This window comes from Schistocerca americana, chromosome X (assembly GCF_021461395.2).
Source record: "Schistocerca americana isolate TAMUIC-IGC-003095 chromosome X, iqSchAmer2.1, whole genome shotgun sequence".
Taxonomy (NCBI): domain Eukaryota; kingdom Metazoa; phylum Arthropoda; class Insecta; order Orthoptera; family Acrididae; genus Schistocerca; species Schistocerca americana.
Window position 1 is genome coordinate 682,785,611 of NC_060130.1, and position 26,331 is coordinate 682,811,941.

General features: G+C 41.9%; 1 protein-coding gene across 3 annotated transcripts in view; it reads left to right on the top strand.

The window, feature by feature from the left end:
* The window catches only part of LOC124555635 (spindle assembly abnormal protein 6 homolog), a 275,888-nt gene that overhangs the window by 26,888 nt on the left and 222,669 nt on the right, over nt 1-26,331 (top strand). The window contains exons 2-3 of one of the 3 annotated variants that reach the window (XM_047129612.1): nt 13,293-13,477; nt 25,154-25,322. The exons of 1 other annotated variant lie outside the window; for it this stretch is intronic. In XM_047129612.1, the coding sequence (XP_046985568.1) occupies nt 13,293-13,477; nt 25,154-25,322 (354 nt within the window). The remainder of the gene's footprint in view (nt 1-13,292; nt 13,478-25,153; nt 25,323-26,331) is intronic. One more of the 3 variants, XM_047129614.1, reaches the window with a different exon arrangement.

Here is a 26,331-nt window from a genome sequence, read left to right on the forward strand (position 1 = left end):
AACAAGATTGCCTTTGCCAATGACTCTGCTAACACAGTTGCTTCAGCAGATAGCAAAAGAGATTTCAGTTCAGAAACGTACAACTCCTTGTAATTTTTGTCTTTGGCCATACCATGGCATGAGAATCTGGCAAGGAGTAATGGAGGTAGCTAGTTCGCCCTATTCTTGGCATGCTCCAGAACTGATGGAAAATCCTTTGCAACAATGAAGCCACTGCTTTTCATTGAAAACATTGAGGGTAGATTTGTAGAAGTAGCTGCAATAGAGAAAATAAGAAATGGATCTCAGTTGGCCAAAATTTCAAATGCTAACACAGGCACTTCAGGCCTGTGACAAGCTCAGGCATATTCCAGTTACCATCTCTCCTCATCTGTTTTCTTAAAATTAGAAATGTTCAGAATGTAACTGTATGTACATATTAATTTGCAATGTGAATATAAAATGACTCATTACACATTGTTACAATCTATTGTGCAAAATTATCCATGTAACATATAATTAACTAACAAACTTACTTAACAGGATTCAAGTTCCTATCTTCCATCCGGACATGATGCTATGAACAGGTAAAGAACTGCGCCCTAACCTAGAGCAACTTGGAGTAAGAGTTTTTAGTCACATTCAGAGTGGACCCTGGGCTGCCACCTATTACAGATTGTCCATAACTGTCACAGTTTTATCACCTTAATCACGGAGTTTAGCAAGAACCCCCCTCCCCCCACTCCTACTAAACATCCAGAAATGTCTCGGTTTAGGTGTTGAGTCCATAGATGGTGGTACAAGGAGCTTACAGTATAACAGGCCACAGTTTCCCACCCAAGTTTTGCAATAATTAAGCCAGACCGTCCTCGAACTGACTTAGTGAACCGTCGCATATGAATTTGTCCTACCTGTTATGTGGAGATGCTCTCGTAGTTTTGTGTCCCATTGCAGAACCGTAGCAGCACAGTCAGATTCTGAAAGTGCAGTACCACTGTCCACGTTTTACGTAATGGAGTGGGAAGAAGTTTTTCTTGTGCAAGTAATTTTACACATGGTGCCATTATGGTACATTTATTTAAGAAACAACTGTAAAATGACATTGGTCACACTGATTATAAGCTAACTATTAACAGTGTGAGAGCATGGTCATGACTAGATCAAAAGGCATCCTATCTGCTGACTATCATGCACAGTCCTTAACTTGATCATACAATCGGTTCAGTTGAAATAAGAGCGCACATATTCAGTTATGCCAGAGTTATTTATGTATTTATTAATATTAATGTTTCCTGGCACTGTAAAATTACTGAAAGATAGTATTTATGACCTATAGACTCCTCCTAATGTCTGAGTGGCAAGAACCAAATTTTTAGCAAATACGTATTAATGACAATTATTTGATTTGAGCCAGAGCAAATGTACTTGCTCTGTGCGTCCCTTTGCTGACATCACGAGCGATTTCTGCATCGGTACCCCATCAAGCTAACACTTGGTTCAAGAATCATGAAAGAAGGTCGTATACATGGAAGAACCCTGGATATACTAAAAGGTATCAGATAGATTATATAATGGTAAGACAGAGATTTAGGAACCAGGTTTTAAATTGTAAGACATTTCCAGGGGCAGATGTGGACTCTGACCACAATCTATTGGTTATGAACTGTAGGTTAAAACTGAAGAAACTGCAAAAAGGTGGGAATTTAAGGAGATGGGACCCGGATAAACTGAAAGAACCAGAGGTTGTACAGAGTTTCAGGGAGAGCATAAGGGAACAACTGACGAGAATGGGGGAAAGAAATACAGTAGAAGAAGAATGGGTAGCTTTGAGGGATGAAGTAGTGAAGGCAGCAGAGGATCAAATAGGTAAAAGGACGAGGGCTAGTAGAAACCCTTGGGTAACAGAAGAAATATTGAATTTAATTGATGAAAGGAGAAAATATAAAAATGCAATAATGAAGCAGGCAAAAAGGAATACAAACGTCTCAAAAATGAGATCGACAGGAAATGCAAAATGGCTAAGCAGGGATGGTTAGAGGACAAATGTAAGGATGTAGAGGCTTATCTCACTAAGGGTAAGATAGATACTGCCTACACGAAAATTAAAGAGACCTTTGGAGAAAAGAGAACAAGTTGCATGAATATCAGGAGCTCAGATGGAAACCCAGTACTAAGCAAAGAAGGGAAAGCAGAAATGTGCAATGAGTATATAGAGGGCCTATACAAGGGCGATGTACTTGAGGACAACATTATGGAAATGGAAGAGGATGTAGATGAAGATGAAATGGGAGATATGACACTGCGTGAAGAGTTCGACAGAGCACTGAAAGACCTGAGTCGAAACAAAGCCCCGGGAGTAGACAACATCTCATTAGAACTACTGATAGCCTTGGGAGAGCCAGTCCTGACAAAACTCGACCATCTGGTGAGCAAGATGTATGAGACAGGCGAAATTCCCTCAGACGTAAAGAAGAATATAATAATTCCAATCCCAAAGAAAGCAGGTGTTGACAGATGTGGAAATTACCGAACTATCAGTTTAATAAGTCACAGCTGCAAAATACTAACACGAATTCTTTACAGACGAATGGAAAAACTGATAGAAGCTGCCCTCGGGGAAGATCAGTTTGGATTCCGTAGAAATGTTGGAACACGTGAGGCAATACTGACCCTACGACTTATCTTAGAAGAAAGATTAAGGAAAGGCAAACCTATGTTTCTAGCATTTGTAGACTTAGAGAAAGCTTTTGACAATGTTGATTGGAATACTCTCTTTCAAATTCTGAAGGTGGCAGGGGTAAAATACAGGGAGCGAAAGGCTATTTACTATTTGTACAGAAAGCGGATGGCAGTTATGAGTCGAGGGCTATGAAAGGGAAGCAGTGGTTGGGAAGGGAGTGAGACGGGGTTGTAGCCTATCCCCAATGTTATTCAATCTGTATATTAAGCAAGCAATAAAGGAAACAAAAGATAAGTTCGGAGTAGGTATTAAAATCCATGGAGAAGAAATAAAAACTTTGAGGTTCGCCGATCACATTGTAATTCTGTCAGAGACAGCAAAGGACTTGGAAGAGCAGCTGAATGGAATGGACAGTGTCTTGAAAGGAGGGTATAAGATGAACATCAACAAAAGCAAAACGAGGATAATGGAATGTAGTCGAATTAAGTCGGGTGATGCTGAGGGAATTAGATTAGGAAATGAGACACTTAAAGTAGTAAAGGAGTTTTGCTATTTGGGGAGCAAAATAACTGATGATGGTCGAAGTAGAGAGGATATAAAATGTAGACTGGCAATGGCAAGGAAAGCGTTTCTGAAGAAGAAAAATTTGTTAACATCGAGTATAGATTTAAATGTTAGGATGTTGTTTCTGAAAGTATTTGTATGGAGTGTAGCCATGTATGGAAACGAAACGTGGACGATAAATAGTTTAGACAAGAAGAGAATAGAAGCTTTCAAAATGTGGTACTACAGAAGAATGCTGAAGATTAGATGGGTAGATCACATAACTAATGAGGAGGTATTGAATAGAATTGGGGAGAAGAGGAGCTTGTGGCACAACTTGAGTAGAAGAAGGGATTGATTGGTAGGACATGTTCTGAGACATCAAGGGATCACCAATTTAGTATTGGAGGGCAGTGTGGAGGGTAAAAATCGTAGAGGGAGACCAATAGATGAATACACTAAGCAGATTCAGAAGGATGTAGGCTGCAGTAGGTACTGGGAGATGAAGAAACTTGCACGGGATAGAGTAGCATGGAGAGCTGCATCAAACCAGTCTCAGGACTGAAGACGACAACAACAACACCCCATCAAAGTGGCACTGAAAGCCCCAGAGGGCCAGATGCCTCTACTAGCCAGCGTAGGAACCTACTGCTCGCTTCTTACTCCCTACGTATTGCAGTGCTGATACATTCACTTCACTTACGTGAAGTATCAAAACTAGAAATAAAGTAAAATGTGTTCTTACCTTACAAGTTACAGGATGTTACTAAAAATTGTGGGAATAGACATTTTGCAATTTGGTGTTAAAAAAGTCTGGAAGTGTACTGTTTATGTTACACTAATCATGTACTAGTAAAATGTTTTATCGATTGTAATGATTTCCTTCCTGAGTACACAGTAAACACCTCTATGAATGATTTTGTCACCATAGCTTACTAAAGTTGCTTTTACACTGAGTTTGAAACCTGTTCTGCACATTGTTTGCAGCTAGAACGTGTTATCAACGCCTTGGCAACACACAAAACCAGTGTTCCAAGGCTGTTTCGGTATAGTTTAAAAGGACATTGTTCGTGTCTGTTACTGCTAAATGCCACTACACAGTGCTAGTGTTTGTGTCTGCTCCTTCCATAGTGTAGTGTTGCCTTTACATATGCTCCTTTACGAAATGGACAGGAAGCAAAATTTATGAAATTGTCACTGAGGCAGAGGAGTGCCTCTGGAATGTTCGGAGTCATAGTTTTAAAAATATTAAACAGAAGCATGATTTCTTTAAAATAAATAAATAAATAAATAAATAAATGAAAGTCTTATTTCTCAATACCTCACCAGCAGCAACAGCTGCAACAGGTAACGCGTCAGTGATGCCATGTGAGAATTGTGTATTAAATAAGCTGTAGTGAAGAATTAATCAAATGCGCCACCAATCACGACATGTTTACTTTATCAGAAAAGGCACTGTTAGTGAAGCTTTACTATCAGAATGGACGAGCTGCTACTGTAGCTTTATGATCCTATCACCATATGAAGGGTATTTGGATGGATGAAGACACAGTGACAAGTGTCACAGTGAAGAAAATGTTCACAAAGTTCGAAGTGATGGATTGTTTAGACAATCGACTCTGTAGTGGGTGACCAGACACATGCGCTACAGCTGCTTAGACAGTTCAGCAAGAAATGGAGTCTTTAGGAGGTTCATATCCACATGGTGAAGTCAGCACTCATGAAGTTACTTGTCACACCGGCATTCCACGCACTACTATTTGGAGAGTGCTAAGACGTACTGTCTGATAGTATCTGTACAAAATCCAGCATCGTCATGAACTGTTTTTAGTGTGGGGGAGCTAGAGCATGTCCTTCCATTGTCTTGTTTTTCTGCCCTGAGACCAGACATAATTCACATCAGATGTTTCAGCCCTTACCTCCTGATGGCAAGCTCCATAGCTACAATTATATCAGAAAGGACAACACATTCCCTACATGATAGTGGAAAACCACCGTAATGCCTGTTATTAAGCTTGATGAAGACACACACTTTCCTTCCAGCTATTGTCTCATTTCCGTCACCAGTAGTGTCTGCAAGATAAGGGAATGAATAATCAGTGGGTGATTAGTATAGTGGCTTGAGTCACAGAAATTGTTAACTACAAGTGTCCAATGTGGCTTTCGTAGGCAGTGATTTGCAGTCAGCCATATTGTCGCCCTGTCAATGCACATAATCGACAATTTGCTTCAGAAGTGCCAGACGGTAGCCGTATTTTTGTTTTGTAAAAGCCATATGCTGGAAGATGTAAACCCTCCACATGTTATACATATGGCACTTCGAAGGGCATCTGCCCCATTTTATAAGGGAATCTTTAGAAGATGAGGTTTATAATATATGAAGGGGTTTGGCTATAATAGGACCTTTTTATTCAGGACATTGGGGTACCTCAGAGTTCCATGCTGAATGTATCCTTACTTGCTCGAATAGCAGACTCTAGGCAGATCATATTGTCAGCAGCAGAAGAAAACCGCACTGGGAAGGAGCTAGAAGATCCCGAGACGAAAGATACCAACACAGCTGTCGGCTCACCATATGTTCGAGGAACTTGCAAAGAACATTAGTGAGACTCATTGGGTGAGAGCTGTCCATCTCAAGGAGCTGTTTACGCAGATTCGGTACCAAGACAAAAATGCTTTCTCACCATTGAGATGGAAACTCACCCTTGGACCAGATATGGTTGAAAATCGCAAGGAAATGACACTGGCAACCCACCGATAAGTCACTGAGCATTTGGCTGTGTATTTGGTCCGGTCCTGGAGCCATGTTGGAGCAAACAGATAGGGCACTGAAGCATTTCCACTGACTGAATGGAGCATTGTATGGTTTCAGCTGTAGTGAGAGATAAGTGAATTTGCTTCACCTGCTTCTTGAGGATACAAAATACAGGCTGGTAATTCTCAGATGCAGAAACTTGAGCATAATGCAAAGCAAACTGTTCAGCAACAATGCATGGATCAGTGTAGACAACACCATTCAGAGAGATACCAGGTACACCTCTAGGGAATACCGAATCACTACATCAGATCTTGCTAAAATGGCAGCAGTTGTACTCTGGACATATTAATACCTCCATGTGGTGAGGTGTGAAGGGTGATGGCATAAAGACAAAGACACCCAAATCAACTTTGCTGAGAGCCCATCTGAGTGGACGTTCAGGTGAGAGACATTGAGGGAGGGTCAAGACAATTGGAAAATCATCACTGTCAGACAGGTCGTTATGGACTCTCCAATGGAATGAGGGAAGAAGACTGGGCTGTGAAAGGAAAGATCAATGGCCAAATTAGTCCCATATGCCACACTGTAATATATGTTAACACCAGTATTCAAGAGGCACAAATCAAGCTCTGTGATCAAATTTTTGACAGCTTTACTGCAGCCAGTGGTCATACTTTCACTCCACAAAGGGTTTTGGGCATTGAGGTCACCCAGTATTAGGAATGGTGGGGACAGCTGAGAAAACAATGCACATAATGTGATTTGGGACATTTCATCATCAGGAGAGAGATACATATTACAGACGCTAAAATCTAAAGACGCCATCAAAAGAACAGCCACAGCCTCTTTAAGTTATAGTTAGTGGCAAGTGTTCACTATAGTCAGAGTTCACAACACACGTGGAAACACTATCCATAACACTTTCATTGTCAGCGCGATTCTTCAAAATAGCCCCAATAGCTCCAGAGTATACTGGGAACCATGTTTCCTGGAGAGCGATGCAAAAAGCAGGGGAAACACATGAAAGACGTCATAGCTCAGACAGGTGGTGAAGGAAACCGGTACAGTTCCACTGGATGATTGTGCTATCAGTAACCTGTGGGGCATGAATGTACCGAGGAGGCAATTCATGCCTCAGGGCCACCTGCTGCCACTGATTGCAAGACTAGGCATCAACACACATTGGTTCTTAACCAACGTGACAGGGGGGGGGGGGGGGGGGCAGGTGATCTAAGGCCACAGAGATGTTGCCTCAAGACAGAGGCGTAACAGTCAGAGTTGATGGCACAGGGTCCACCAGAAGTTCCTTTTTCTTGCAGGACTACTTTTTGACCACAACCTCAGATGATTTAAATGTCTGCAAGGGCCTGTCTGTTCCAAATTCGGGGACAGTGGAGTAACATGCAGTCCTACAGCCTGCAACCTCTGGCTGCTTCTGCCACTAGCTGGCATCTGATTGCAGATCAGCAAATTCCTAGGAAGGGAGCATCCTGAGGGACCCCTCCCTGGTAAGAGATGCTGGGGGAGGGTGTTACTTTTCTGCATAGGGGTAGGTACTGACAAAATGTCACTCCAAATTGGTACTCAACTTGTCACGTCTGTAAAAGTAGATAGTGATGGAAGATCACAACCTGTATCATACTGAGGTTGTTATGGCGAGTTATGGTTACAGGAATGTCACCCAGCTTGTCACAGGCAAGCAACACCCATCACTAAGCAGGGTATGCCGTTTTAATCAGAGTGGAACTGCTTTTAATTTTTCATATCACTACCACTTGTCCATACCTGACCTCAAGGTGTTCAACAGAGGACAGTGGCTTTGTAATCAAAAAGGAATCCTCATTGGATCTAGAATGAAATATGTATTGGGAGGCAGTTTTTCTCCCCTGGTTTCTGTCCCTGCCGGCCGGGGTGGCCAAGCGGTTAAAGGCGCTACAGTCTGAAACCGCACAACCACTACAGTCGCAGGTTCGAATCCTGCCTCGGGCATGGATGTGCGTGATGTCCTTAGGTTAGTTAGGTTTAAGTAGTTCTAAGTTCTAGGTGACTGATGACCTTAGAAGTTAAGTCCTATAGTGCTCAGAGCCATTTGAACCATTTTTGTTTCTGTCCCCTATGTTCCTCCCATGGTGAAGTCAGGGAAGGAAACATTTTGGGGTCATCTCTCTCCACGTTGTAATGACTGCCGAGGCTATGTGGGCTGCTGAGGCTATGTGGCCACCAGCGGAAGAAAGTTTAATTCGTTTCATGTGCAAGTCTTCCACCATGGTGCCGCCCACTCTAAACAAGGGTTCTCCCCATAGGCATCACAGCAACAGTTACCTGGCTGTATACTGCTGCCCAGTGTCCAGTGTCCCCAAGTCCCAGCCATGATGGGCACATAGTCTTTAGCTTGTGTGGAGACTTCCCAGCTCAGGCACTAATAGTGCAATCCCTGTCTTGTTATGGGGCTACCACCACACAGGTACTTGACAACCCCTCGCCCCAACAGAATGGCTACCATGCTGAGTTTTGGGCTTAGCACCTTTGCAAGAAAGAAAGGAGGGAAAGGGAGAAAAGCACAGAGTGCGGAGTATATGCTGTGTTGGGAGACCTTCCCTGCAGGATCTGTATTTTTGTAACTTTTGGAAAAAAGAGATATCAGATCAAACTCAACAATATGGTCCATTTAGCCAAGAATGTAAAATTGTAGGATGCCAGAAGGGAAGATAAAGAGTGTCCAAAATCTCAAACCATATCCAAGCACAATCAGCCCCAAGATCATCATCCAATGGAAAGGTAGAAGGGAAAAAAGAATTGGGCCAAATATGTGCCATGATGCCACCTACTCTTAATGGGAGCTGTCTCCATGATTTCCATCCAGCCAGAATAAAGGCTACCTGGCATGATGGCCAGTTCCCAGAGTCCCAGTGCACCAAATGGAGGTGGACCTCCTTTTGCCTGGTGCAGTGGAGGAACTCAATGTGGCATGGACTCAACAAGTCATTAGAAGTGCATGCAATACCGTGCCATGCTGCCTCTACTGCCATCCATAATTGTGAAAGTGTTCCCGGTGCAGGGTTTTGTGCTAGAGCTGACCTTTAGATTCTGTCCCATAAATTTTCGATGAGGTTCATGTTGGGTAATCTAGGTGGCCAAACAATTCACTCAAACTGTCCAGAATGTTCTTCAAACCAATCACAAACAGCTGTGGCCCGGTGACATGGCACACTGTCATCCATATGGCTGAACATAACCATTTACAGTCAATGAGCACCCAGTCCATTCCATGTAAACACAGCCCACACAGTTATGGAGCCACCACCAGTTAACAGTGCCTTGTTGACAACTTGGGTCCACGGCTTTTGGGGTCTGCGCCACACTTGAACCCTGCAGTCAGCTTTCATCACCTGACATTGGGACTCATCTGACCAGGCCACAGTTTTCCAGTCTAGGGTCCAACCAATATGGTCACGAGTCCATTAAAGACACTGCAGCCGATGTCATGCTGTTATAGGAAAGACACTGACATCAGTTTTCTGCTGCCATAGTCCTCAGTGATTGTAGTCCTAATCACTTAAGTGACGTCCATTTCAACTTTTTAGCTATCGGCCTTATTATTTCTTCTGCTAATCTTTTCGTTTTGCTACAATGGTTGCTAGACAATTATCTCTGTGACATTGACAATTTTCTCATGTTCCTGCAACTTCTTTGTCACCATCCGATTTGCTAGTTACCGCATTTGGCACTTCGAAGAGCCAGCTGGCAGTTACATACCTTTGTTGTCACCTTTGCCTGCTCTGTCAGGTTCCATGGATGGGGTTTTGGGAGATATCTCTGACACAATCACTTGCATGAATCAAGTCCAGTTCCCCATCAGTGGAAAGTTCATCATATAATTTAGCATGATCGGGAAGAAGATGTTTTCAACTTGTAGTTTATTCATTCAAAAGGTATCCAGATAAGAAGGGGATGCCAAAGTGTCAAAGTAGGTTGCAAGGTGTTTGGCAGCGACTACCACATCCATAGAAACACCATCATGGAGAAGCAGACTTGGAATGGTTAACGATCTTTGGAGGCCAGGAAGAATATTGGCCCATACCTGGGATGAAGAAGTATACATTCCCAAGAAGGGGGCATAGTGTTCCAACTGTCCTTCTTTGCATTTGATTAGGTAATGTTCATTAGCACAAAACCACTTAAAAGTGAGGAGGGTGGTTAGTGAAGGGTGTCACTTGAGATGTTGTAGAGCCCTTCATCGATCCTGAATAGTTGCTGCGCCATGTCTTTGGTCTACCATGGCACTTCATGGCAGTGAAGGGGGCCTGTGGGAAGGTAAATAGCAATTGCCCACTACCATTGAATTTGTTTATTTTATTTATTTATTTTTATTGATTTATTTAACCTGGCAAGATGAGGGCCATCAGGCCCTCTCTTACATCTAACCAGGCATTCTACTTATTTTACTTTCATATGTTTTAGAAGGCATGTTAAACTACATCTAGTACAAAAAGTGAAATAAACAATTACAAAGGCACACCTGGAAAAATACATACATGTACAGTTTCATTTTCATAGATGATAAGTGCTGTTATAATTAGACATTATGAAAGAGAGAGATTTTAGATAGGAGTGCTAGTAGCAGGGAGTATGAGGGAGACTGATGGTGAAGGGAGGAGAAGAATAGAGACATGATGAAACATAATTAAGGAAATATACAGGAAAAGAAGATTGCATGGATAATAGAGATAGATGAGGAGGAAGAAGAGAGAGGAGCAAGATAGGAGACATTAGCTTTGCTATTTGACAGAGGGGAGGATTGGCCTTGTACATTAATTTTGTGGAAAACATTATGAGGATGATAGTAGGAAATGCATCAACTTCTTCTTAAAAGCAGCAGGGTAAGGGGCAGTTTGTTCTAGAGGTGGACGGCGGCAACTCAGGAAGAGTTTGCAAAAGTTTTTGTTTTGTGAGTGGGCACAGTTAGGATACCAAATAAGAGTGACCTCGTGTTTCTATTATGATGGCATGAAAGGTGTTTAATTTCTGAAGCAAGGTACTGGGGTGCTTGCATGATGGAGTCGGTGAAGTAGACATAGTGTGGTAGTCGCACAATTTGTCCAGCCGCAGCCACCCTAGCTGGGAGTATGAAGCACTAACATGATCATATTGGCGAATGTTGCAGGTGTAATGCACACAGGCATTCATGGTTAGTTCTAGCCGTCTTTTGTTTGTACTACTCATGCCTTGTTGAATTACATCACAATAGTGGAGGTTCGGTAGAATGAGTGCTTGCACGAGTTGATGTTTCACGTCCTGTGGAAATACGTTCCGAAACTTTTTGAGAGCATAGAGAAAAGCGGATGTCTTCCAGCACACTGCGACTGTATTCCCCACCCAGTTGAGATGTTCATCCAAAGTTACACCCAAGTTCTGAACTGTTTTCTGGTATGTTATTGGAATACCCTCGAGCAGAATAGGGGGCAGCCGTTCGCAGAAATCTGAACTAATTAATTTCTGATGGGCTATTAAGATTATTTGTGTCTTTTTTGCATTTAGTTTAAGCCCCAGGTTTTTCGCCCATGTCACTACTGAAGACAGATTATCATTCATTTGAGCGATTGCAGTGTTTATATCTTCAGGTCTGATGCTTTGGTAGAGCTGGAGGTCATCAGTATAGAAATGATATTTACAGGAGGACAGAACCGGCAAAATGTCATTGACATGTAAAGAAAACAGAGGTGGTCCTAAGACTGATCCTTGTGGCACTCCCGAGGAGACGTGTTTTCAGGAAGATTTTTCATTTACGCATACAACACATTGCTGTCTGTCTTTTTAAGTAGCTTTCAAACCATCTCATTGCACTATCTGAGATATTAAGCTGTTGCATTTTTCTGAGCAATATGTCAAAGTTAACAGTGTCAAAAGCTTTGCTGAAGTCTAGTAGTGTCAATATTGTTGCCTTTCGGCCATCAATGGCATATTTCAGGTCATCAGTTACTTTAATTAGAGCAGTGTTTGTGCTGTGGTGTTTACGGAAACGGGATTGAAATTTGTCATATAGACTGAATTCATGCAGCTGTTCAGTGATTTGATCATGAACAATATATTCAAGTGCTTGGAAACAGAAGGCAGTATGCTAATTGGTCAGTAATCACTAGGCAATTGCGGGTTTTCGATCTTAGGGATGGGTTGAATTATGCTTCTTTTCCATACAGTATGGTATATTCCGTTCACGAGGGAAAAATTAAATATGTCAGTTAAGACAGGTACAAAGATATCGACAACATTCTTAATCATGGTTATACTGATACTGTCATTGTCTATCACATCAGAAGAGATTCTCATTATTGCTTTTCTTGCCATATTTATTGTTACGTGCTTTACATGGAAGGTATCATTGTTAGTTATCCAGTTTTGGGCCAGAGTCTGGAATTGTTATCAATGAAGCAATTGAAATCAAGATGACGGTAAACCTAATTAATCAGGAAGCAAGATACCAAATGAGCAATGCATGGAATGTGGTTTTTGAACTGCTATGGAAACACTGAACAAAAGTTCCTAGCACCAGTAATGAACCGCTCACCTTTGGTAAAATTTTGTTCAGCCTGAAATAATTGCACCACGATAATATCCCATAGAACTTCATTGAATGAAAGAGTGTGAAATAAAAAAGTGTGAAATAAAAAAAGTGTGTGTATCTAATGCTACCTAGACAATATTGTAATAATAAAGATAACTACATTCAGCTTCTGCAAGAGGCTCTAAGTATTTTCTTCATATGAGGACTTCCCATATATCATGAGTCCTAGAAATTCATTGTTTTCTGGCTCATTTATCTCGTAAGAAAGCTGACTTTCAGTGTTATCAGAATTGTGAATGAAACTAGATGTATGGTGTTTTATTGCAGTTAAGGGTTGGCCTGTTATCTACAAAGTAATAGTTGCTTCTGTCAAAAAGACAGTATTTTCTTTATTATATAGTTATTATGCTTGTATTATCCCTACAAAACAATCAGCAACAGTTAAGACAAGTCATTAATGTTCAACAACAGAAGCAGCTCTAGTTTGGTCCCCTTAGAATCACCCTGTGTTGCATTGACGCAGTTAATTAATAGCTCACTTTCTGGTATGTGTCAGCATAAAGCAATCTTCTGTTTCCTTGTGCTCAGATAAAACTGAAACCAACTGAATGTCATACTTTTGAACCTGTTGCATTACAGGTAACCACAAAAATAACATTTTTTTTTTTTTAATATCAAACTGAATGCAGATGATGAACTTAACAAAATAATTTAAGCGTTTGTGCTGAAAACCTTTAATTAATTAAATGTTTTATGTATTTTCATTTTAGGTAATTGCTGTGAAAATCGTGGGAATAAGCAATCCTTTCTTTGTGTACAAGGGCATAATGACTGCAGCTGACTATGAAAATATCAAAACTGAACATTGTCTCTTTGTTGATTTTACTAAGTTTATTGAAGTATTTTTGAATTTGTTGAGACAGTGTTTACACTCAGACCAAGGAAGTACACTCAGGTAAGTTACCGATTAATTACATTTATGAAAAGGGTGGACTGCAACTCACCATAAAGATGATACATTGAGTTGCAGACAGGCACAACAAAAAGACTGTTATACACTAAACTCGTTAGAAAAGAAATGAAAACACACACACACACACACACACACACACACACACACACACACACCACTCTTTCACACAAGCAGGCACACCTCATGCACTCATGACTGCTCTCTCTGGCCACTGCAGCTGGCTAGAGTGACTGGAGATATTGATCATGTGTGCGTGAGGTGTGCCTGCATATGTGAAAGTGTGTGTGTGTGTGTGTGTGTGTGTGTGTGTGTGTGTGTGTGTGTGTGTGTGTGTGTGTGTTCCCTTCTTTTCTGAAGAAGTCTTTATGTGAAAGCGTAATATGTAACAATCTTTTCATTGTGCCTGTCTGCAACTCAGCGTGTCCCCTCAGGGGCCTCGCCACTCTTTGCAGGTTCATGCTTGGCTACCACAGAGCCTCAGCCTTTGCAGCTTCTTTTCCCTTCCATGCTGCATGTCTGTCCTCTTGCTATTCTTTGTCCCATCCCTTAGGGAACATATCTGGGGTGTTATTGGGAATGTTCTGCATAGTCTGATGATGTAAGAACAGTCTCACCACTGTTTTTTGCTCCCTTTTCCTTTCTTTGTTTCCCTTCTCCTCTTGTTCCTCTGCTTCGGCATTTGAGGTGCCTCTTTTTCTTCTTCCTCCCTGTGTACTCCTGAAGGCCGGCCTACGCGTCTGATGCGCAACAGGTGACTGGGTAACATGTAATTCCCAGCTCCGGGTCAACAGGTAGGGTTCACATGTACCCCCTGATACCGGCCAGGCCCAGGGAGGGGTGATTGCTTGAGCTGCAACCTTCCCAAATTGCCGACTGGTCCCTCTGTCAGGTGTTTGGGAGGTGTGACATGAGGTGTGAACAATCACTTAAGGCGGGTGTGCCCCCTTGTGAATGGGCGCCCCCAGATGGAAGGGGAGTGCCATCAGAGATGCTTGTAGTTGTGGGGGATTTTCTCGCGATGAGCCAATCATCTTCCCAATTAACGTCTATGGAACGTAAACATAATGAGGCTAACGATTCAAAGACCCTTCGCGCTGCACCACAGTTCCTCTTGGTCTCATGTACTGAAGACACAGTCCATCCTTCGCCACAGTAAATCCGTTTATTATTCAGAAAGGAGTTGATGAAATGCTAGCCCTGTGAAATCCTCCTCTCGTTTACAGAATGCTACTTTTCTTTTGGAGACTACTTCTGATTCTCAAGCACATCAACTGCTTGCCGCCTCATTCATCCGCAGCTACTCTGTTTGTGTCGAGGCCCAAAAAACTCTGAATTCTTCCTGTGTTGTTATTTACACTAGGCTTCTCGACAGTCTAACCGAGGCTGAAATCCAATCTTACCTCTCTGATCAGAGTGTCGTTGGCATCCATCGGGTGGTGGAAAAAGGTAGATTCCTCCTTAGTGTCCACCAGCACTCTTTTACTCACCTTTGATAGAGTGGTGCTTCCGTCCAAGATCAAAGCAGGCTATGTAATTATCACAGTCCGACCATACATTCCGAGCCCAATGCGCTGCTACCAGTGCTATTGTTTCAACCACACTAGAATGTGTCCACAGCTCGTGGTCTAGTGGCTAGCGTTGCTGCCTCTGGATCACGGGGTCCCAGGTTCGATTCCTGGCCAAGTTGGTGATTTTTCTCTGCCCAGGGTCTGGGTGTTTGTGTTGTTGTCATCATCATCATCACCACCATCACCATCATCGTTTGTGAAGTGGGTAGATTTGACTGTGAAACAAAATTTTACTGTGTAACTGTTGGGACCATGTGCAGGTGCTGATGACTGTGCAGTCATCATCACACTAGAATGCCTTGTCAACACCCAGCCAAATGTGTAACTTGGGGTAGGGATGCGCACGAGGGCGATTGTCTGCCTCCTTCACCCCTCTGTATCAACTGCAATGTTGGCCATGCTGCCTCCTCTCGGGATTGTCCCGTGTATCTTGATAGGCAGGCTGTCCAAGAGATCCAAGTAAAGGAAAAAGTGCCTTACCCAGTCACTCAGAAGTTATTGGCTAGTCACAAACACTGCATTCTCCCATCTGGAACCTATAGTTCTGGTCTGTTACCCCTTGCTCCATGAAGGACGTGGGCACGTAGACATGCAACTTCAAATTCAGCTCTGAGGTCAAGGTAGCATCACTATCCACCCCCTCATCCAGCTATGCAACAAGCCTCGCCTCAAGAGGTGGAACCACCGGCTACACCACCAATAGGCTGGAGAAGACAGGAGTAGTACTCCCGTGAAGACTTCCTACGTCCCTCCTGCCAAACAACACCCGAGTCTTCCTCTGCTAACCGGAATGGCTCGAATAAGTCCAGTAAAGGCAAATGGTCTTCTCTTTTGCCGACTCAAAGACCCTCTTCGACGGTGTTAACACGTGATACCTTAGTCCGGTCGACCTTCGTGTCGCCAGTGCGCACCACCAACCATTTTTCAGTGTTGAACTCTACAGATCACCAGCACATGCAAGCTGATGCTTCTGTGGACCCCATGGAGCAGGATCCTCCTCCTTCTGTGCCCTGTAGCAGCGACTCTTCACAGGCTGTCACTTGGCAGCCATCGATGTGAACCCCCCTTCATCTCTTTCTCATCATGACTCTCCTCCAATGGAACATTTGCGACCTTCATTCCCACATTGCAGATTTACAGTTGCTTTTAGTATCGCGGTGTCACCTTGTACTGTGTCTTCAGGAAATGAAATTGCATCCTCACATTCGCTTTGAGGTTTCACATTTCTTCCCAGTTTGTTTTGACCTTCCCCCTGAGGTCGGCATTCCATCTCGTAGGGGTGTCATGCTGCTCATAGTCAACCCATCTTCAAGCTGTTGCAGTTCACCTTATCCTTCCCCATCTGACTTTTTCTCTCTGTACCATTTATATCCCTCCGTCATTCAATGTCACCAGGGCAGACTTCCTTCAGCTTATTGGACAGCCACCTCCCCCATTTTCGCTACTTGGTGACTTTAATGCGCATCATCCCCTTTGAGGTTCTCCCAAGACCTGTCAGAGGGGTGCCCTCTTGGCTGATCTTCTTTACTAACTCAACTTCTTCTGCCTTAACACCGGAGCACCCACCTTCCGACTCCTTGCACACCTATTCCCATTTGGACGTATCCTTCTGAACTGCCCAGCTTGTCAATCGTTGTGAGTGGTCTGTTCTTTCTGACACTTATTCGAGCGACCATTTCCCATGTGCTATCCGTTTGCTGACTCCTACCGCACCTGGGTGCAAACCTAAGTGGCAGCTTACTTACTAAGGCTGACTGACAGCTTTACTCCTCCCTGGCGACCTTCGAAGACAAGATTTCCCCAGTTGCGATGACCAGGTGGGATATCTCACAAATGTTATCCTTAATGTTGCAGAACATTCCATTACTCACACTTCCTCTTTACCACGCCGTGTCCCAGTCCCTTGGTGGACTGAGGCATGCCGTGGTGAAATTTGTGCACGGAGGCATGCTCTCTGCGTTTTTAGCTGGCGTCCTATGATGGCAAACTGCATTCATTATAAACAGATGCATGCAAAGTGTTGTTGCGTTCTTGAGGATAGTAAAAAAGCTAGCTGGATTTCAATCACTAGTTGCTTTAACCGTTCCACTCCCGCTTCTCTCGTGTGGGCCAACCTCCGACGGCTCTCTGGGACCAAGATTGGTTCCCCAATTTCTGGCCCGACAGTAGCACACCAGGTTATTGTGTACCCTATTGCTATCTCCTACACCATGGGCCGCCGTTTTGCAGAAATTTCGAGCTCTTCCCACTATCACCCTGCCATTCTTCATTGGAGACGAGCAGAGGCGGCTTGGACTCTACCCTTCTCTTCTCAGAATCGTGAGTGCTACAATGCCACCTTTACTATGAGGGAGCTAGATCATGCTCTCAGTTCATCCCGATCCTCTGCTCCAAGGCCAGACACTGAGCACATTCAGATGTTGCAGTATCTGTCTCTTGTGGGCCAGCACTTTCTGCTTAACACGTACAGCCGCATGTGGGCAAAGGGCACATTTCCCGGATGTCGGCGTCAAGCCACCGTCATACCTATACCTAAGCCCAGTAAGAACAGAAACATCTCTTCTAGCTACTGCCCCATCTCTCTCACCAGGTGCATTTGCAAGGTTATGACACATAGGAGTCAGGCCTGGCTGGTGTGGTGGCTTGAGTCTCGCGATTTACTAATGACTATACAGTGTGGATTTTGAGTGTCGCTTTCTGCAGTTGACCATCTCCTTACTTTGTCCACCCATGTCATGAATGGTTTGCTGCGGAAATCCCAGACTGTGACCGTGTTTTTAGATTTGGAGAAGGTGTAAGACACCTGTTGGAGATCTGCTATCCTGCATACTCTTTACATGTGGGGCCTCTGTGGCTGCCTGCCCTGTTTCCTTCAGGAATTTTTTCAAAGACCGAGTTTTCAAGGTGCGTGTGGGTTCTGCCTTTTCAGACACCTTTATCCAGGGAAATGGTGTGCTTCAGGGTTCCATCCTGAGCGTCATCCTCTTTGCTATTGCCATTAATGTTATAATAGCCTGTCTCCTGCTGGGCATCTACGGCTCCCTTTTTGTTGATGATTTGGTCATCTATTTCAGTTCTACACAGACCTGTCTCATTGAGTGGCGTCTTCAGCGATGTATTGATCTTCTTCACTCCTGGAGAATCGACAGGGGCTTTCGTTTTTCCACTGACAAAACTGTCTGTATGAATTTCTGGTGGCACAAAAGGTTTCTCCCACCATCTTTACATCTTGGGCCTGTTGTCCTTCCGTACGTTGAAACTATGAAATTCCTGGGGTTCATGCTCAATAGGAAACTCTCTTGGTCCTCCCCACTGTATGTGGTCCCTCAGTGTCCTACATGTCCTCAATGTTTCAAATAACTTCCGAGAATTCAGCCAGGTAACACTTTCAGCGACTGCTGATATTTCGGCTAGAGAACACCCGGATGTTTTCAAGGCCAGTTTCCCGGTGGGAGTGAACCCTTCACCACCCCGGCTTTGTGAAGCGGCCCATGTTAACCTTGGCCTACATTTGCTACTCCAGCCTCAGTCTATTGTCTTCAGTTTGACAACCTTTGCATGGAACTACCCAATAGTATCTTTGTGTATACTGATGGCTCTCGGGCTGCCCATGGTGTTGGGTGTGCCTTCATCATTGGTGCCCATGTCTTTCGATATCGACTTCAGGCACACTTATCAGTATTTACAGCTGAGTTCTTCGCCCTGTATCAGGCCACGGAGTACGTCCGACGACACAGGCTTTTTCAATTGTGTCCTCTGTTCAGACTCTCTTAGCACTCTTCAAAGTCTATGTGCACTGTACACTGCCCATCCCTTAGTGCAACGGGTCCAGGAAAACTGTCACTTGCTCACTCTTTGTGGAGCCACTGTGTTGTTTATGTGGGCTCTTGGCTATGTTGGTCTATCAGGAAACAATGCTGCTGACGCTGCTGCCAGGGTTGCAGTTCTCATACCTCAGCCCACTCGCTCTTATATTCTCTCCGATGATCTCTGTGTTGCCATCTGTCAGGAGGTGGAGTCCCTTTGGCATCACCACTGGTCCTCCCTTGACGGGAATAAGCTCCAGCTTATTAAGCCTCTCCCTGCAGCTTGGACGATCTGCTCTCGGCCCTCTTGCCAGGAGGAGGTAATTTTAACTAGGTTGCGGGTTGGGCACTGCCTTTTTAGCCATCGTCATGTGCTAAGTGACACTACCACACCTCTCTGTACACATTACACCCAAGTTTTAACTGTCCACCACTTCCTGATGGAATGCCCATTTTTTTAACCATTTACAATCCCACTTGGGTGTGCCATTTGAGTTATTGACCGTTTTAGCAAATGGTGTGCGGGCTGTCAACCACATTTTACTTTTCATCTGCCAAAGCAATATGGTGAAAGCCATTTAATTTTTAGTCTTGGACCTCCCTTTCTGTATGGTGTCTTTCTTATCCCTTTCTCCATGTCCCTGTTTTTTGCTGTCTGTTCTGTCAATTGGGACAGACATATAGTCTTTTTTGACTCCTCTATAATTTCGACTTAAGTGCATATGACCCCAGTTGTTTTTGCACCCTAAAAAAAAAAAAAAAAAAAACCCACCCTCAGTGTGTCATCTTTACAGTGAGTAGCAGTCCATCCTGTTCAAAATTGTTGACATTTCAACCTGGACTTTCAAGTGATAATTTACATAGACGTCATGATGTTAATGATAGGATTTAGGAATTATTGCTATAGGTGGGTCACGAAACTAGATTCTTTCCTCAGCTTTGAGATCTGTAAATTATCAGGACTTACTTCATACCAACTATCTTCCTTCATCCAGGTATAGCCTGCCAAACTGCATGTTATATGGTGAGTGAGTGAGAGAGAGAGAGAGAGAGAGAGAGAGAGAGAGAGAGAGAGAGAGAGAGAGAGAGACTGTGATGCAGTGGCCACATTACCACTGAAGAGAATTGGCACTGGGGGGGAGGGGGGGGGGGGGTTGCAAAACACTCTATTGCAACATGTATGGTACAATACACACAAAACAGGCATGCAGTTGCAGGAAATGGAGTTTTATTTAAGACTTGCCAGACCAGCAGATGCTTCTTTGGCTGTCATCTATTCGTTTGGCACACTTTGTGCCAGGTAAGCTATTTTTATTGAGAAACCTACTTGAAATGTACGTGAGTGAGTGTCTGTTGCAGTAGATTTTTGATGCAAAAAGTGGCACAATTAATTAATTAATCCATCCAAAGATCATCTCACAATGATATAGTGTTTGTCATGATGATAAAGTGAAAGCGGGTAGCTCAAATACACTTTCACAGAAAATGTGTAAGTATTCATCTATGAGGATAGGACAGGTGGTCACCCGAGGCCTTGATGAAGAAACCATTGCGGCATTTGCCTGAAATGAAGTGGTAAAACCACTGAAAAAATTTGGATGGCCAGACAGAGCAAATTCCATTCTCCTGAATATCACGTCAGTGTCTTAACTGCATTGCCTCATTTAGTTGGTTCCTGTTAGATAATTGTCTTTGGCTTACACACAAGTTGCTCCATATAACACAAGCCAATGAAAAATTTTTATTGAATAACTTTTTTTACTTTGATAGCTGATCTTTTAAACATTTTTATGAGCTGAATCCAAATCTAGCCTTAGTTTCTTTTGTATCACCCATAGTTTTTTTAGCAATATGCTTTTTATTATACAGTATAAAAATCCTATGCTATACGGTAAATGGGGAAATTAATGAAAAGCTTTGTTGCAACATAAGTATGGTTTGTATTTACAGTAAGCTACTTAAAACAACGATGTGTGTTAATATAGGTTTCGCTTGTCAGCTGCAATTGGTTTGTATTTTCTTTCTCTTTTTTCTTTGAGGCTTCTTGTGTAGCTTTTTCTACTATGAGTCGCGTGCTAAACTTTTCGGTGAAGTGACTAACAGTAGTCCCCCATCATGTTGGTGTTCCAGCGGCCTTGGTAGCATTTTTCCATCACTTTAATGTCCTGGTGAAAATGCTCTCCTTGCTTCTCACTAACATCTCTCATAGTGTCCGGGAAGTAATAAAGGTGACTGTTCAAAAAGTGAACTTTCTGGCTCATTAAACATCCTAAAGTTTTAAACTTCTTTAACAGTGTAGCTATAATAGAAACATATTCTGGGTCTTTTTCATGTCCTAAGAACTTTGTAACAAATTGCTTGAATGATACCCATGCTTCTTTCTCATTTAAGGTCATTGTGGATTCAACGTTAACATCAAACATCAATTTTCTAAAGTCAGGTCCGACAAAGACGCCTTCTTTTAGTTTAGCTTCTGAAAGGCGTGGAAACTTTTGACAGAGATACTTACTTAAAACATGGTCCATCTTTAGGCAAAGCCTTTACGAACTGTTTCATTAGGCCTAACTTTGTATGTAGGGGTGCTAGGAGTACATGTTTTGGATGTGCAAGGTTTTTGCGTAGAATGTTCTTCTCACCAGGTTTTAAAGACTCCCTCACAGGCCAGTTCTTTGTGCACCAGTGTTGATCCTTAGCCGTGCTGTCCCATTCACACAAGAAACATGAAAATTTGGTAAAGCCACCTTGCTGACCAAGGAGCATGTGTGTTACTCTTAGATCACGACATATCATCCAACCATGAGCTGAATATCCTATTTTATTTAGCACTATTTCTAAGTTTTCATAGCTTTCCGTCATATATACAGAATGTCCAACAGGTATAGATGCATACATGTTACCGTTGTGTAATAAAACAGCCTTTAAACTAGTTTTAGAGGAATCAATAAACAGCCTCCAGTCTTCCTTTTTGTATTCAATACCAAACTTATTCATCAGATTGGGAATGTCTGAGCATTACACTAAATCACCTTTTTGTTGAAAAAACTTGAAAAATTGCTGCTCTCTCTTTCTATACATGTATATGCTGGTTCCAACTGCCAGTAAGTTCTTTTCTTTTAATCTAGAGCCAAGCAATTCAGCTTTTTCTTTCGTTAAGCCCAGATCCTTAACTAAATCATTAAGCTCGGTATGAGTAAACAAATTGGGCTCTAGACTTTCTGTATTACAATGGAATTCATCATCATCTGGTTCATCTAAATCGCATTGTACATCAGAAAATACTTCTATTGGAATAGAATTTATATCATCTGGTGGTTCAGGAACCGGCAAATCTACACCATGCCCTACTGGTTGGATGGCGAATGGAAGGTTAGGGTAGCTTATTACCTTCTTGTTTTTCAAATTATGACCAGTAATATGAAGACTGCAAAAGTAGGAATCATCAGAATGATTTCTTGGCTCCCTCCATATCATAGGAACAGCCAATCTAAAGGCTTTTTTCTCCTTTTTGGACCATTTTCTCAGATCTCCAACACACACATAACATACCTTACGCGGCACCCGAGATTTATCTTGATCACCAAGTTTAAATCCAAAATATGATAGATAAACCTTTTTCACAAAGTCTGTAATGTTTCTTTGGTGTTTTTTAATCACGAATTCACCACAAATATAACAAAAACTGTCAGCAGAGATTTTACAACCACGATTAGACCTTGTACTGAGCACAGGTACTGGAAACGGGAAAGTGAGGTTATGTTGACAGTAAACAAAACACCATCTATTAAAACAAAAATAGAATTGACCTTTGTTTGCCAGCAACTGTTTTTCAGCAGTGCTACCAACGCCATCTACATTAGTTACACATCCTTTTTAAATTTTAAGTATATAAAAGCTGTTAAATTCTTTATAAAATTGCTTAATTTAATAAATGTAACTGTAAAATGTGAAGAAATGGTGGGTGATGCAGTTTTTTAAGTATCATATTTGGATTTCCCACCCTAAAAAACATAAGAATCAGCAAAAAAGTTTTTCCGTCGTTGGTCTGTGTAATTTATAATGTGAAAGCGTTTTGTGTTTCATCGCTGCACCCAATGACAGCTGCTGAAGACTCGTGGACTACAGTCATGTTGCTATGCTTCTTGGACTCCCTCGTGTCTGTTCGGAAAACTGGCTTCAGGTCTGCAGACAAGCAACAGTGTCCCTGTGCATGTCCTTGTGTCCTCCCATCTGTCTGCCTGAAAAACTGAGTCAGTGTTCCCCATGACGAGTGAGATGTTAAGCTCAAGAGAATGACAAGACATTAGTGTCGTGCATTGTAGCTCTTAGCACTTTGTTTTCATGTAAAAGCATTACATTGTGGTCATGTGACATAGTGTTGTTGTTCTTCCCTTTCGTTATTAACTACCACACTGATTTGTGTAGTACGCAGTATTTATGAAGAACATTTTAGCTGCCTTTTTAAATGGACGTACAGTATGTCCATAAATTATCTTTACAATTTCAGACTTCAAGATCTTTAAAACTATACTAGATATTAAAAATGTTTAACATTTGATAAGATAACTCATAAAGTTTTGTTTCCTCATTCATACACATCAGTGTGTGCCATAACCTCTTAGGGAAGACATTGTACACTGTTGAGCATCTCATTTCCAACCGTCTGGCGGTCATATGCACAGGTTTTGTTGGACTCCTTGCAAATGCCTGCAGCACCTTGTCCACAATGGTGTCTGAAACAGATGGGCGACTTGCCCCCTTTTTATGGAGAACACTATCATTTTTTCATAAATGACATATGCCAAGCCCAAATAGTTGGTCAAGACAGTGGTTGCCTTCCATACCGTGTTCGAAAGTTTCATTGCATTTGGGCAACGGATGTTGTCTGTATGAGCAGGCCCCACACTGATCTATCTCTTGTGGTGTCCACATTTTATCTGGTTTTCAAGTTCAATTTTGTGTCAAAACTGGGTTACGTGGAAGGTAAAAAAAAAAAAAAATTGAGTTATCTTATCAGTGCTGAAAACCATTTGTTAATATCTAGTATAGCTTTAAAGTTACTGAAGTCTTAAGTAGTAAAGACATTTTATGGACACCCATTATTTTAGTAACTTTTTCATATCTTAGGGAAATTTATTAAAAAATTTGAAATGTCCAAAAGGGCACTTGTTCCAATGTTATGTATAACTATGTTAACGAACAATCAAATTCATACCTAAAAATTTTGTATTTGTTACAATATATAGATTTATTGTCTATGCTCATTGTGTCAGTGTTGTGTTCCCTCATTATGTTGAAGTGCATGCTGTTTTTCTTCCTTGTGTTAAATTTTAATTTATTATATACAGCTCAGTCGAAAGCATCTGTGAGGGTTTCATTTGGTTTTTGTAACTGAAGCTCTGGTGTTTAATCAGTGACTATCATCATATTGCTACGTTCAGCAAAGAGAGCTTTTCTCCACGTCTTGTATTGTCAGGAAAGTCATTGAATATGTTAACAGAACTGGACCCAATACACTACCTTAAAGAACACCTGTGTGTGTGTGTATGTTTATTGTCTGGCAATTGCTGTACTAAAAATTTATCATCAACAGATATGTGACCTCTGTCTACCTTTTTTGCATCTTGTTTCCCAGGTAAAACTGGAACTACTTGTTTGCTATTCCTTGTACGCCAAGTGCTTCTAGTTTGTTTAATACTATTTTATGGTCAACAGCCTTTGAAGAGTCTTAGAATATGCCCAGAACACAGTCATCCGCCTCATTAACTTCAAGTAACACTTTCGTGAACTGTGTAAATGCATATATGGTCATGAAGGATGTATTACTGGGTACTCCACTGATGTAATGGTTAATCATCTGTTCCACCTTGCTGTCTTTTAGCAAATACAAGTTACTGACTCAAGTTCTTGTCTTAACTGTTGATGTTTAATTGCCCACTGCTGCTGTTCGTAGACAGTAATTTTTCCTGCACTGATGTAAAATTTCAATAGCGGTTTTCTTTAAGTAAGACAGTTCCTCATCATGCTGAGTCTCACTACATGTTGATTGATGACTGTTTACTGTGTGCAGAGTCTATAATGGGATGGTAATACTAGGTACCAGTCGCGGGTTCCGCCAAGGATTCACAAAGTGCTCAAAATTCAAGGATCACTCAATTTACCTAGTTTTAGAAAGTGCATGTTGTTGTCATTTTATGTTTTCTTCAGGTGTTACTGTTAATATGTGCTGTTTTTGGAGCTCTAAATGACTAGAACAGAGAGATTAAATCATAACACTGTTCTTCCAGGTATGTTCTGCGTATTGAAGAGAACATTATGTATGAGAAAAGAGAAACTTTGCTTAAAATTATCGAGATAAATGACTTGAGGCAGATGACTCACCTTTACATTAAAATACAAAAATGTTCAGAAGATGAAGTCAAGAAGATTGTCACAGACAGAATAAACTTGCTGCAGGTGGGTGGGTCTATTTCATCAAATAAAAATGTTTCTGGATTATTTGCAGTGCCTTTTATATCTTGCATTTCTCCTTTGGAAAATGTGCCTAACCTTCTACTGAAGATTTCTGTTTTTTAAAAGAATATTTGGTCTAAACTTTTCTCTCAAATATACGAGTGTATCTAGAGTGCACATTACTGTAACTGAAGGATTGTCGTAGACAGCTTCATGAAGTGACTGAACACTGCAGGTCTTCTGAATTAACACTGTTTAATATGAAAGAACTATTTGAAGAATGTCTGCTAAATTTCTTGGTCTACCAGCAGTTGGATAACCAGCAGAATAAATTTGATTTATTCAGTTAGTTGTTAGTCTTCCTTCTTATATTCTACGAGTCAGACTCTGTGAAGCTGTCAATTCAATGACCTAATGAACATACTTTACTGAGAGAGTTAATCAGCTGAGTGTGATCTTCTATCACATAATGATTCCAGTCAATTATTTTAACCTCACTTTGAAGGACATTTTTGATGGTAATGTAACTATGTTACATTTAACAACCATGAAAACCAAATGAAAAATGTCATGCCACAGTGATCAAAAAGGTTCACACCATTAAGATCAAGGCTGATCTACTTGAGAGTTATGAACCGTACAGGACGTTCTGTTAGGTATCCATCCGTAAGAGTGTAGCTGCAGATAGTGTGATAGTATGTTTTATAGGTATGGGAAAAATAAACGTCCAGAGGCTGAATTTGTCCAGTGGTTCCAGGTGGTATGAATTGCAATGTTGTGCACTTCTCAGGGGGAATAGTTTGCTCTAAAGGAGTAAGATTTTTATAAGCAGACCAGGAATCTAACAAAAGCAAGTTATTTTGACTAGCTGTTGGCAAGAAGCACTGCTCATATCATATTTGTAGTTCTTACGCCCATCTTCCCCACTCTCGTTTACTGTGACATAAATATTCCCTACTACCCTTGCAAAGTCACGCACATGAGAAAGATTTGTAGGGAGCAGCACTTCCAG